This window comes from Fragaria vesca, linkage group LG4 (genome assembly GCF_000184155.1).
Source record: "Fragaria vesca subsp. vesca linkage group LG4, FraVesHawaii_1.0, whole genome shotgun sequence".
Lineage (NCBI taxonomy): Eukaryota > Viridiplantae > Streptophyta > Magnoliopsida > Rosales > Rosaceae > Fragaria > Fragaria vesca.
The window spans coordinates 7,051,334-7,064,989 of record NC_020494.1 but is presented as its reverse complement, the minus strand read 5'-3'; the positions used below and the strand labels follow the sequence as shown (position 1 = coordinate 7,064,989).

The 13,656-nt window shown below is 36.8% G+C and overlaps 2 protein-coding genes across 2 annotated transcripts; one reads left to right on the top strand and one right to left on the bottom strand.

Annotated features, from left to right (window-relative positions):
- The first annotated feature begins 482 nt into the window (after positions 1-482).
- Positions 483-2,859, top strand: LOC101297828 (pentatricopeptide repeat-containing protein At3g22670, mitochondrial-like). Its single transcript, XM_004297967.1, has 2 exons — positions 483-2,207; positions 2,766-2,859. The coding sequence occupies exon 1, from the start codon at positions 483-485 to the stop codon at positions 2,202-2,204; it is 1,722 nt and encodes a 573-aa protein (XP_004298015.1). The 3' UTR covers positions 2,205-2,207; positions 2,766-2,859.
- A 3,473-nt stretch (positions 2,860-6,332) lies between these two features.
- Positions 6,333-13,442, bottom strand: LOC101315328 (ATP-dependent RNA helicase SUPV3L1, mitochondrial-like). The gene is made up of 16 exons (XM_004296584.1): positions 13,092-13,442; positions 12,568-12,700; positions 12,092-12,213; positions 11,817-12,007; positions 11,278-11,418; positions 10,776-10,898; positions 9,856-9,933; positions 9,449-9,617; positions 8,958-9,070; positions 8,730-8,810; positions 8,030-8,095; positions 7,860-7,924; positions 7,669-7,714; positions 7,470-7,586; positions 6,835-6,926; positions 6,333-6,752 (listed from the first exon to the last, which is right to left on the bottom strand). The coding sequence occupies exons 1-16, from the start codon at positions 13,153-13,155 to the stop codon at positions 6,632-6,634; spliced, it is 1,722 nt and encodes a 573-aa protein (XP_004296632.1). The 5' UTR covers positions 13,156-13,442; the 3' UTR covers positions 6,333-6,631.
- Positions 13,443-13,656: the final 214 nt, after the last annotated feature.

The window sequence follows — 13,656 nt, the reverse complement described above, 5'->3', positions numbered from 1 at the left end:
TTCTTCCAATTGCAATCAATTAGTAGGGTTGTACAAATTCAGATGAAAAAAAAAAAAAAAACCTAAATTTTCTTAAGCCGAGTCTAGTTAGATCGAATGAAGATTGTTTTTCCTAGTAAAAAGATGAGCTTACAAGGAAAATAAAAATTGAATACTGATTATGAAATCATGGGATTAGAGTTGAATATTCTTAATGTATATATTATGATTCAGGTTTTAAAAGTGAAATTAACGGTTTCTTCTTTGAACAACATGAAAAGAATCGAAGAGTGTTTGTTCAGAAGATGAAATTCTTTCTATAACAGTAATCATGTTTTGATTTATTTTGATTTTTTTATATAAGGAAATCTAATATTATTTTAATTTTTTGTTGTGATGAAATAGATTTAGATATGTCATGTCATTAAAGACAATTAATCGTAACCATTGAAAGTTCTTATATCTAACGGCCTTAAAGAAGTGTAAAAATTAGTGTAAAAAATATGTCCCTTGAACCGGACCCCATTTTCATAAAAGGTTCTCCTCCTCCTTCACTGAAGAGCAGCCATTTCACTTTGCTCTCACCCAAAATGCTCACAACAAGGCTCCAAAATCTCAAGCTCCATTCGTCTCTAAAACCCCACATCAAATCCCTGCGTCACTTCTTAAACCCTCTATGCACCACACCCGAGTCACCGGAGCTTCCAAGCTGGGTCAAGTTCTTCGACTCCAACCACCCAAAACCCGCCGCGTCTTCTTCTTCCGACGACGACTTCGTCATCCCTTCTCTGGCCAACTGGGTCGAGACCCACAACCTAAACCACCCCACCAAACCCCCCAAGCCCTCAGCTTCCGACGCCGACGAGACCCTCGAAAGCATCAGCAAAATCTTGAAGCTCCGGTACCCTTCGCCGGAAAACGCAGCTGAAGCGTTGGAAAGGTGTGATTTTGAGGTGTCAGATGGTCTGGTGCAACGGGTTTTGATGAGGTTTAGCAATGATTGGGTCCCTGCTTTGGGTTTTTTCACTTGGGCAAAACGTCGAACAGGTTATGTGCATTGTCATGAGGCCTATAACTCCATTGTTGATGTGTTGGGAAAGTCGACAAATTTCGAACTTATGTGGGATGTTGTTGAGGAAATGGATCGGATTGGAAAAGGATATGTGTCATTGGAGACATTGACAAAGGTGTTTAGGAGGCTTGCAAAGGGTGGTAAGCACAAAGAAGCAATCGAGGCGTTTCGGGGCATGGAGAGGTTCGGATTGAGCAAAGATGTTGTGGCCTTGAACACTCTTTTGAGTGCATTGGTGAAGGAGAGGAGCGTTGAGCTTGCGCAAGAAGCTTTCTTGGAGTTCAAGGAATCTGTACCTGTGAATGATCACAGTTTTAATATTTTGATACATGGGTGGTGTAAGAATAGGAAGATGGATATTGCTAGGAGCACAATGGAGGAGATGGAGAGACATGGGTTTCGCCCTGATGTTTTCTCTTATACTTGTTTGGTTGAGGCTTATTGTAGTGACAAGGATTTTCGGAAAGTTGATGAAGTTGTTAGTGAAATGAAGGGAAAGGGTTGCGCGCCGAATGCTGTGACTTACACTGTCATACTGCATGCTTTGGGGAAGGCAAGGGAGATAACCAAGGCTTTGGAGGTTTATGAGGAAATGAAAGGGAATGGTGTTGTTCCTGATGTATCCTTTTACAGCTCTTTGCTATACATTCTTGGTAAAGCTGGCAGGCTTAAGGATGTTCAAGAAGTCGTTGAGGACATGACAAAGCAGGGTGTAAAACCGAACGTTGTGACCTATAACACCTTGATTTCTTGTGCTTGCGAGCATTCGCAGGAAGAGGGTGCTCTCAAGTTGCTGAAAAAAATGGAGGATTCGTGCAAGCCTGATGTTGAGACTTATGCCCCCTTGTTGAAGATGTGCTGCAGAAAGAAGAGGATGAAGGTGCTCTACTTTCTGTTAGACCACATGTTTAAGAATGACATAAGTATTGATGCTGGGACCTATGCGCTTTTGGTACGCGGGATGTGCAAGAATGGTAAACTTGAAAACGCTTCCGCCTTCTTTGAGGAGATGGTATTGAAGGGTTTTGTTCCCAAGGACAGCACATACAAGATGATGATAGAGGAATTGCAGAGGAAGAGTATGGAGGAAAAGAAGAAAGATATTGAGAAGTTGATGTTGCAGGCAAAAGAGAAAGGCAACTTAACTCTTTAATGAGTAAGGGTTAGGTACTTGGTTAGATTTCAAATTCATGTGTTTTCTGTAAAATTTATACTTTCCGAATGAAACCTAATTCTGATCATGGTATCTCATTCGATCAAATATCAAAGACAAACTCCATGCCGACCACCGAATGAATATTCAAAACAGATTGTAATGGCGGATCATATCTTCCAGACTTCTGATTGGGAAGCCAATATTGACCTTTTTCCCAATTGGCTTTCAACTATGGTGAATCATGATTCTACCTCACTAGCCAGTGCACCATAGTTCTATAAATATATCCCATGTTTTTTTGGCAGACTAGCTGCTCTTTTCAGGTTTGGCTGTCTTCCCTGTTCTAAAATTCTGTAGAGTCCATGTCTTATAGGAATGATTGCTTTGTGGTATCAAAATTAGTGAATTTGTTCTCAATTGATCCCATTCTTATAGGAGAATATTGGTGGTAATACGTCTTTGTTGATATGATCCATTGTTATCATTTTTTTCTTGTCGATTTTTTTACTATTTTGCTATATGATTGATATGATCCAATTCTTTTTTTTCTTACATCAGCAGTGGGGACTATAGATTTTCTACTCAGAAAGGTGACAGACTCTGGCCAATTTGGCTACATGCTGAATGCTGATTTAACCGAATTTGAGACGACCGCAAATAAGCTAGAAGCGAAGGTAAATGCTATATCCTCTAGCTATATACTCTTGCCTAGGCTCAAGCTCTCATATGTTATTGTCTACAATTTTATCGAAACATCTCATTTTAAAAAGGCATTGATGTTGCATTGTCCACATGGTCCAGGATTAAGCACATGGAATATGAAATGTATCACTTTAAGAAAAATCTTCCTAGTATAAGCACATTGGAACCGTTGGATTATCCTCAGTTTAAATACCTATACTTTGTGATCTCAATTATTTCAACTTTGCCATTAACTTACGTATCTTAATTACATAAAGGCAGGTTCTTAGAAACCAACATGTAGGATTTGTAAAAATACCTTTTGTATCCTGTTCAAATCTAGAGATACAATAATATGTTTAATCTGAAGCGGTCTAAGAATTCAACAAACATTTCACGGCAGAAAATAACAAGCATAATATAATTCGTGGAAGAACTTAAAGGCCTTTCCTGAGTTGCTTTGTGTTATCGTGGACAGATAGAATCAACAGTCCTGTTGCCTGTTGCTGATGATGAGGAATACTGATATTCGATCGGTTACAATTCTTCGTCTTCATTGTTGATTATCAGTTGATCCAACTGTGTAGGAGAATATTGGTAGCAGTTAGCGTGGCACTGCAAATCAAGGTAGTCTCATAGTCCATACAAGTTGGTTAATATTATCCAGAATTAATATTTGGTTCAACTTTATTACCAACATTTTGATTGATGTTACCTACATTTTGGTTCAACTTTTCTGTTGTAGATTCATGCAAGCAAGCATTAATTAATTTGCTTTACCATTAAAATGTCTAGTGGCACTAGCAGAAAGAGAAGAAACTAATTAAACTCGAAACTTATATTATGAAAAAACTTGGATCTTAATATATGGTTCCATTAACAGATGGAAATTTTGATCTCTGATGTGTTTTTGGAAAATTATGACTACCTTTATTCCATTGCAGTGATCATATGTGGTGGTTGATGAGGGTTTTCACAGTCATAAGCAAGTGGCATGAGTCTTTTTAGAGCTGTTGCAGGATCAGGCTCTCTCCAACAAGTATTTCTATTCATCAAAAATGATCAATGAGCAAGTATTTCTTAGAATAAATACCTCTCCTTTTTCTTTTTTCTTTTTTCCGTTTCTTTTTGACTTAGAGGAAGTAATATAACTATTAAGTTGCAGAATAATAGTGCATACGTATATTCAGTAAAGTTTGTATTTAGGTTTTATTTGATCATATTCCTCGGTAGTTTTAGAAAACGTGCTGGATGTATTGGACCATCTAAAAAAAAGACCTATACATTGAGGTCTACAAATCTCAACCTTTCCATTATCTTAAGTACATGGGGTATCTCAATCTTGCAGCCAAATTCCCTGAAGAAAATCCCAGCCCATGTATGCTTCAGTCGAAGCCGAACTGTTGGATCACCACCCTGTGAAAGCATTCATATCAGAAAGTGGAAGCAAATTTGTATACCTTGTTACTCCATCATCATATAATCAATATCATGTACAATTTGGTTTTGCTCTATATTGAGGTGCACAAATGGAATCAAATTTCACTCTGATGTATTCTCTTAAGAGTGGTTTGAAGCAAAAACTTGAAATGCTGGTTCAGTTTTGACTTCAAGTTTCAATGTGCGAGAATCGAGATTTTTTTTAGTCGTCCTACAAGATTTGCCAATTTAGGCTTTTCTCCAAGTTTTAAAAATAAGATATTTTGCTTACTAGGGTTGACATTTGTAGGGATCTGCTTTCAAAAGTTTTCTGATGTGAATGCTAAATTCTTGGGAATGCATGCAGTGGCAGCTCTATGGTGTTTGAGCACTGATTGTAGATCTCAGTTTTAGTCCGTTTATGACATCAACTTTAAAGTTGAGGCTTATGCCACTGGAAAACGAGTTTTGTTAAGGTACATTGGAATTGGGGATGCCGTTACAGTTTTAAATAAGGTTTGAATGTTCTATGAGGCCAAGCTTATGAACGATTTGAATCCATTAGGAGTATGAACTAATATCACGGTGCAGTTGAGATGGATTTGTCCTAAAGAGTGGTCTAAGTTAAACACTGATTGTAGTCTTAGAAGCGATCAAGTGACACAGGAATTATGAGTTCTGATGCAGGGTTTTTCTGCCAACCTGGGCTGTGGCTGAAATTTGGGTTCTCTTTTGGGGGTTGCCATGGTTCTGGAATTCTGTTGGCAGACTTCTCAAGGTTGAAAATATGTACCTTAATGATTTTGTTCTCGGGGATGATGAGTTTCATCTCCATGTGTTATGTGTGGATCACAATCTTCCGTCTCTGCAAATTATCAGTGATCAGTGTTAATCTAGACAGCTTTCCTCTTACCGTTGCATAAAACCTAACAGAAAAATCTACCATGAACCCTGCCACAGCATGGCTTTGATTTGAATGCACTGGCATACAAATTAACCACCAAAAACACTGACAATAAGAACTCCAAGCCAGAGTTCCTCGTACACTAGACACAACAATTCTTTGTCATCTCCAACAATTCTTTTAGTTCAACTCATGACCATCCAATTGATCATTCTCACTAGCTTTGCTATTAGACTCGTCCACAACCTTGTCCTTGTTCCTCTTTGCCATGTTCAACTCACCACCACCAACAACCTGGCATTATCCTTAACCGTTTTCACCTCATCAACCACCTCTCACCAGCATTGCCATCCAAATACCTCACTTGATGGATCATCCCCTTCTTCCCCGCCTTGTTCTTGTTCGAATCCTTGCTCTAAGTTGGATGCTCAGACATACGCCCCGTTGTTGAAGATGTGCTGCAGAAAGAAAAGGATGAAGGTGCTCTACTTTTGTTGGACTACATGTTTGAGAATGACATGTATAACGTATCGACGCTGGAACCTATTCACTCTTGATACGCACTACGCAGGGTGTGCAAGAATGGTAAACTCGAAAACACTTGTGCCTTCTTTGAGGAGGTGGTTTTGTTCCCAAGGTCAGCACATACAAGATGTTTACGGAGGAATTGCAGGGAAGAGTACAGGAAAATACGAAACTTATTCAGAAGTTGATGTTGCAGGCAAAAGAGCAAGACACCGTTTAATCAGCTCTTCCTGATATCTGGTATTGAAGATGGGTAAGAATTAAGGCTAGGTATATAAGGGATTATAAGCAAATTCATGTCTGCAGTAACACTTGTACTTCTCGAATGAAACAAAATTCTGATTCAGTTAGAGACCATGGCATCTCATTTTGATCAAATATCAAAGACACTCAATTTCAAATTAACAGGAAAACAGACCATAGTGCCTATAGAGCAATTTGTTTGGTAAATCGGTCTTTGTTATTTTCATCTCGGTTAATCTAAAACGATGTTGTTTGGTGGGAATCATCACACCATGTCATGTTTCGCCAAGCAAAAAAGAATGTAATCAGGTTCATATTATAACTTCCTAGTTCCTACAAACTCCAGAAAAAGAGACTTGAAGAATACTCTTCCACTACTTTCATTACATTGCTATCACCCATGTTGTATACAAGAAGAACAAATAGAATGATTACCAATTGTAGTGATTACAATTGTGGCTACTTTACATTTTGCTAAAAAGAGTATAAAATACAAATGAGAAGCCACCAGCTTTTCTTGAAAGAATAGGGCTTATTGCTCTATCTTAGAAGTTGATGTATGGTTAGATATCAATTGAAGGTAGTTATCTCTAAGAAATCCAAGTTTTCTGAAGCTTCTGCATGATCTAACTGAAGGAATGATAGATATATCTCACAAGTGGGTTCTGTTTATTTGGGACAGTAAGGAAGTTAAGGTAGGTTTTGAAGCTAATCTCTTGGCCTTGGGCTTGTGCATTTGCAAACCAAATCTTTCTAGAAACTCTTCGATCAACCTACAATTTTGAAAGTAGAATGAATAATAAACATCAAGCAAGCAGAAACCAAGAAAACAATGTCAGTTGCAGGTAAGCTCACATGTGGCAGATGGACTTCTGTGAAGATGCCAGCTCACGGTCTGGGAATGACTCCTCTAATCGGAAACTCAGCCAAACATACAGATCCAATACCTTCAGTTTTTTTCACCGGAAAAGAGACAGTTTATAAGAAAGTAAGAAACTCATCCACGTAGTATAAGCTATATCTTCTTGGAGAAGCTCAAGTGAAAGAAACCATTTATGTTTTTGCACCAAGCCATATAGATTTTTTTTTTTTGTGTCAATTCATAAGTTGAAATCATTACAAGCTAGATAAGCTCACCCTAGGAGGGCTACGATAAAATTGAGCCAATCTTAGAGAGCCCTATTTGGTCTAAAGAACCACATTGCAAGCTAAACAAGGCAACCTAAAGTTGTAACTACATCATAAGAATAAGTACAAAGGACCTAGAGATAATAAGTCTCTGACAATGCTAAAGGATAAACCGGAAAGAAACCAAATTTCCTCTAGCTTATTCAACCCTAAAACGACACTACTCGAGTATTTCCAGTCAAGTGAAAAAAAAAAAAAGTACACATATACAGTATAAATAGCTGAAAGATATCTCAGGAAACCATTTCTAGAACCTAAAATGTACAATCTAGAACTTAGTAATTTAAATAAAGTATGTTTACCTTGTGAATGGATTCAAGCTCTTTGAGTGCAGCTGGAGTTTTTGGTATCTGAAGTGTCCCTGGTGTAAAGATTTCTCGGAGTGGCACAATCCCCCTTTTTGCATAATTTTGAGCAAACTGACACAGGAAAGATTTGTTATATATCCAATGAACCTTTCATAAGAATACAGTGCACCCTAGCAAAGTAACATAATCTTACCTGTGTGAGACCCTGGGATGAAATGTCATCATTCATGTCAACCGGGCTGCACAGCAGAATCCCAAATTATTCTAAAATAAAAATAAAATAAAAAACAAAAATAAAAACAGATATCTTGGCAGACTTTTGCTAATTCTAAAACTTAGAAGAGATAAACTAAGTAAGCACTTAGAAGTTTCTCCGTCATTTACCTTATACAGAAAAGATACTTATCATGCAACCCGAGAGGCAACTCATCAATCAGAGTAGCAACTTTCTGTTCAAAAGGATAGAACAATAGAGGAACAAAGAATCTTATGAGGTTGACAATCTAAATAATTAACAAAAATGCACTCTTTTAAAAGTATGAGGCACGGCATACCATTATTTCTTCAGAATCAGCAATGAAATAATTGTCTGACAATGTTGCATTCTCTACAAAATGCTCCTGCGAACAAATGGGGGAAAATGACCATAAATATGCATATAGAAAAGCTTAAACTAAAATGGAATTGATTTCAACAATTAAAGTAATTTTGATGAATTGTTCACTTAAATAGTGTTCAAAGTTGACATTAAACAAGTAACCTCAGAACCTAGACCCAAGTCTTAGTATCATTCAAACAAGATATGTACATCACCTCTAAGTTCATATTATATTAGAGACAAACCCTGCTATAATAAAATCTTATATTTCATTGGTTTAAACATAAGGTATAAAATTATCTATAGAGAATAGAAGCAAAATGTAACCAGAAGATAACCTTAAAAGTGAAATTTTCCCTACACTATCGAATTTTTACTCTTGTAGATCCCATAGTTTTTTACTCTTGTAGTAGTTCTAATAATCAGCAAGCTTTCCTGTAATATGCTTTAAAAGATACTCTAGGTTTTGCACTATCGAAATTAGTTGTCAAAATATGTCATCACATGCTAATTTAGTGAACCTAATCACTCTGAGAATCACATTAAGTACATAAACATTAAAAGGCCCGTGTGCATGCACCTCGATGATATAAAAGTCAACAAATGGGAATAGATGCAGCCCACAGGATGTAAAGAATAAAGCAATTAAATCCTACCAGTATCTGGTAGAGGCCTCTATTTGGGTGCAAACGTGAATACATATACATAAGATCAAAGGTAGGAAATAATCCAGCCCTCTGCATTACAGAGTGCACCTAGTTAGAAGAACAGCAAAACATAGCGATGGTAAATGAGAAACGAAGATCTAGAAGTGGATACATTATAACAGATAAAAGCTTAATAAATGTTCTGTGTAAATTGCTTTTTTGATATAGGATAATCACCTCAAGAGTTGGAGATGGGGAGTTTAGTGATGAATCCAGAAGAGGCAGATCAGCTGCATCTAAGCAAGTCACTTCACCGACAGGAAACCTTGATCCATACCTGCCAGCTCTTCCTAAAAGAAAAGCTAGTAAGTCTATCAATAAACACAGAACATAGTGTTTCAACCAAAGGAAATAAAGGTTATGAATCACGATATACAAGTTGTAGTCATAACACAAGAACATATATAGCATACAGAACAACGCAACCTATAACTTTACCTCTTCATGTTAAGGTAACCTTTTCCTATGCAGACAAGATTTATGAAGTACCAAGGATACGTTTGCTTGATAAGTTTTTAGTTTTTGTTTTTTTTTTTTTTTTCAAGGACTTGAGGCATAATGACATGTTTAAAAGCAAGCATGTGTTGAAGCTTCAGGATTGATTTAAATGCAGCTCCATGGTTGAGAAGTTTAAAGCATCTACAATAAAGTGACCAAATGAAAAGCACCTGCAATTTGTTTGATCTCTGGTACAGTGAGTTCCCGGTTCTCAATACCATCAAATTTTGTCATCGTTGAAAATATGATTCGTGATATGTTCAGATTAAGACCCATCCCGATGGCATCACTTGCTACCAGAACATCCAACTCACTGCTAGAATCATTGAACATTGTTGCCTGCAATACTAAGGTGTATATCAGCTCAGCCAATCCACAGGAACCACATATGGTGCTTATAGGGGATTGAAACTACAAATTAGTAATTAATAGCATAAACATCCAAACTTTGAAATCTGAGCTGGTAGTTCTGTTCATTTAAAACGGTGTACCAAGAAGCATATCATGAAACTCCTTAAGGGTGCCAATATGAAGCAAGAATATAAGAACATCTAAGAATGCAAGAAAAAACTCATACCTGTCTGGTTCGAGTCTCTGGTGGAAGTGAACCATACACGACAGAACAGAGATGCTTTCCATTACTTTCAATTTTTTTCTAGCAATATAGTAGAGTATACAGACTTAGACTAGTTCAGAAATAACACAGTAAACATAATGAGTCACGAAAGAAAAGGAACATCTGCAAACACTAAAATAGCATCAAAAATGAAAAGCTATAGACGAAAAAATAAAACTAAAGACATTATTGCAAAATGGACAAAATTTTATTGAAATCACAAAACATGGTAGTTTCTTCACCAATGACCATCATTTCAATTTTCTTTCTAGTGGCCAACTTCTGAGTCTATTCCAAATGTACATCATTTTCAGAGAATCCTAAAACCCATGATTTCTTCCCATTCAACCATCTTGCAAAAGCCATGCCTCTCAATAAGAATCATTTAATAGATATGAAATACATCCTCAAACAGCTCTTACTAATATTTAGGTTAACCCAGCCTTGCACAAACATGGATATTACAGCTTATCCTTTTTCTTATTTAACTCTAGCTAAACGTCTTATAGCTGAACTTCTAAAAACTGTTATCGTTATTGGACCCAAAAGAACTAAACTAGCTATCTAAGAGACTACGCAGCATTTAAGCAACATTCCAACCCTTTGATCACAAGGTTATTCATGGTCATTGTTCTACATGAAAGCATAATTATATATTTAAATGTTGATATAGCATACAATTAACTCACCACCTTCACAAACAATAAAAATGAGAAAGTTAAGGGGAAAAGGGGGATAATCAGGAAAAGTAAATGTCGAAAATAGGGTCTTAGATTTACAAAGAAGGACCAACGATGATGAAAGAGGAAAAAAGATAAAATCTCACACACACCTATATCTCCATCATGTAAATAAGCCAAAAGAAATGTGGTAATCATTACCTTTAGTCTGTATATTTCACGCCGTGAAAATGTAACAATGCAATCACCTGTCCTTATATTAGAAAAGGAACCAAGAGGAACCTTCATTGGAGCAAGAGGTGAAAGTCTCTCATAGCATTGAACCTAATCAGACCACAAGAACAAGAATAACTTGAGATAAACAAAGAGAATACTGTGACAGATAGAGCAGAAATCAGCAAAGAAGCATATTTACAAATCAAACGGGTCATAGAAGCACTTGATGAACATTAATGTTAACATCTGAGTAAATTAATAATGTTATAGTGTATTGAAAGTAACTACAGATATTGTTAATTAAATGTCAAAACATGGTATTTCAAAATTTTGAACAACCCAAATAAATCACAATAGAAGAAGTTGTTGAACAATTGAAACCTTTGTTACAGAGAAAAATTTGTGCTGTTCTGCTATCCCTCTAATCCTATACAGACTAAAACAAGACACAACTTGACCAGATTTCAATTGCACAAAATCTTATTACCTCAACTTGATCACTGGTCACTTTCAACATTTTCTTAATAAGTGGGATGGCAGCTGGATCTCCACAAACATGAAGTTCATCAGCAGAAATTCCTAATAGAGCACGTGTGAAAGAAAACCCTCTGTTCCTACAGCCCAGCATCTGACAAGAGGAAAAGAATAGAAAAATCATCAATCTGCATGAATATGTACAACAATGTCTGGGAAATTAATATTAAGAACTCATGCATGATAATAGACTTGCTGTGCTGAATCCTGAAAACAAATAAAAATTTCTGAACCATGTTTTGAGTCCTCGGCCAAAACTTTCTGAATCCAGTCTTTAAAGGATGGTCTTTCTTGGCCATTTGGACCCATAACTCTGAAGGAAATTTGGACACAAGTCCCTAAATCCTTTGCTTGGAATATGCACTAGTCCATATACCTTTTATTATCCATCATGTTCAACAATATCAATTTTAACAACGCACTGATTCTTATAAGCTTCATAAAACATGTTAAGAAGCTAATCTTCTGGATTGACATAAATCATTAACCTGCCTGAATTTCATCAATAACGGCACAATGGTAGTTGGAGGTTACATCAGCCATCTCAACTGTCACAGCCTTGTGTTTTGCACCATCGACTTCCTCTCTCTCTTGTCCAGTAAGTAAATCACATGGCACTTTTGCCTTGTTCAACCGTTTTGCAACCTCCCAGGCCAACAATCTCAGAGGACCACAGTATATGCCTGAAGAAAAGGATCTTATACAGATCAGATACCTAAGAAAATCGAATAATAAAACCTATTACAAGCATAGAACTCACAACCTACCAGATGGACTTGATTCGAGTCGCTTTAAAGCATTGTGTGTTTTACCACTATTTGTGGGACCCATGTGCAAGATAACCTTGCGAGGCTTACTTCGAGCTTTTGGATACCATGTATGAGGAGAACTGAAAATTGACCATATTCAGTAATCAGGAGTTAAGGACAAACCAAATGGAAGCTAGATAAGCGTGTGATAACAGCAGTATGTAAACTCCATGATTAACATAATGAGTTGGGCTTGAAACTTCAGAGATTTGGAATCACATTATATCAAATTCTTTACATATGAAAATATATGGAAATCACATGTTTGTTTAAGTGTCTAATATTGAACTACTAAAAAGAAGATAAATATCATAGAAAGCACTCATGTAGACAGCTCTGCCGCACATTAGTAGATTGGTAGCTATATCTTTGTCAAATAAGTCTTTACATAACTCACAAGTACATATCCTAGAAAAAACTAGTCAATTTCTTACGTCAGGTCTAAAAAATCAACGCTCGTGGTGCCACTGGAGCTGCTGTAAAACCTTGTTTTATCAGAGACACTCACCAACGCTCCAACCTTCAATTCTAAGTGCAGGCAAAAGGGTTCCACATTACCTGGTAGACCTGTGGAAATGAAACAATCAAACAATGCAATCACACCTGAATCCATCTATAAACTCTTCCAAAAATGTGAAATCCCAAGAACTTGTAACATCCATTCCAGACTAGATTTCTCAAAGTTATAGCACATAGAACATAACTTCTGAAGTCAAATTTTCAGCATTGTCAATTAAATATCCAAATGTGCAATCCAAAAGTTCAATAACCATGCTCAGTGTTGCCATTATAGCCAACTGTTTCAAATTGGGTCAAGTTTTATTTATTCAAGAACAACATTCTGAAACGAAAGATGAAAACTTTATAATCAAATATCTTAAACTACAGAAACAACATATAAAAACAAGGGTAACAATCAAAATAAGAAAAAGAAGTAAGGTGGGTGTGAAGAACGAACCTTGGAGAGTGCGAGAAACGCCGGCAGATGAAACCCTACGGCGAAGTAATAACGATGCCGCCATTGTTAATTGGATTGAATGTCAAAAACAATCAAAGGTAGAAACTTTATTACAATCTTCAAGCTAGGAGAAGCAACAGCGAAGAATCAAGGTATTGGGTATTGGTTTTGGGATTGAAAAGGCTTTGGTTCTCATTTTGTGGAACACTCAAAGTGCGAAGAACTCATACTCTTCGGGATTTCGTGGACTTGAATTCATTCTCTTTCAAATTTGAGTCCTAAAAGTAGAAACTTTGGAATACTTGGCTCCCAAATGAGAATCAATACAAACTCTCTGCTGCCTAGTTATTCATGGTTATGAGGTCAACCCAATTGATTCTAGCTTTTCGCTTAGGAGCCTTCTACCACTAACTACTGTATGTTGGGCTTAGTCCTAACCCGCAAAATGTCCCAAATTGGCAAATTTCATTCCTAATGGCCCAAACCAGGTATGATATACACCCCTGTTTTAGGATATTCTTTATGTGTGCCTTGGTCTTATGCCAATAGGATATGTAGTTAGACT

Excerpts from the sequence above, each read along its gene's own strand:
- LOC101297828 (XM_004297967.1), top strand. The coding sequence starts at position 483 with ATGTCCCTTGAACCGGACCCCATTTTCATAAAAGGTTCTCCTCCTCCT.
- LOC101315328 (XM_004296584.1), bottom strand. The coding sequence starts at position 13,155 with ATGGCGGCATCGTTATTACTTCGCCGTAGGGTTTCATCTGCCGGCGTT. Across the intron at positions 9,618-9,855 it reads CAGAGACTCGAACCAGACAG|GCAACAATGTTCAATGATTC; the intron begins GTATGAGTTTTT and ends TTAGTATTGCAG. Across the intron at positions 8,096-8,729 it reads GAGGCCTCTACCAGATACTG|GAGCATTTTGTAGAGAATGC; the intron begins GTAGGATTTAAT and ends ATTTGTTCGCAG.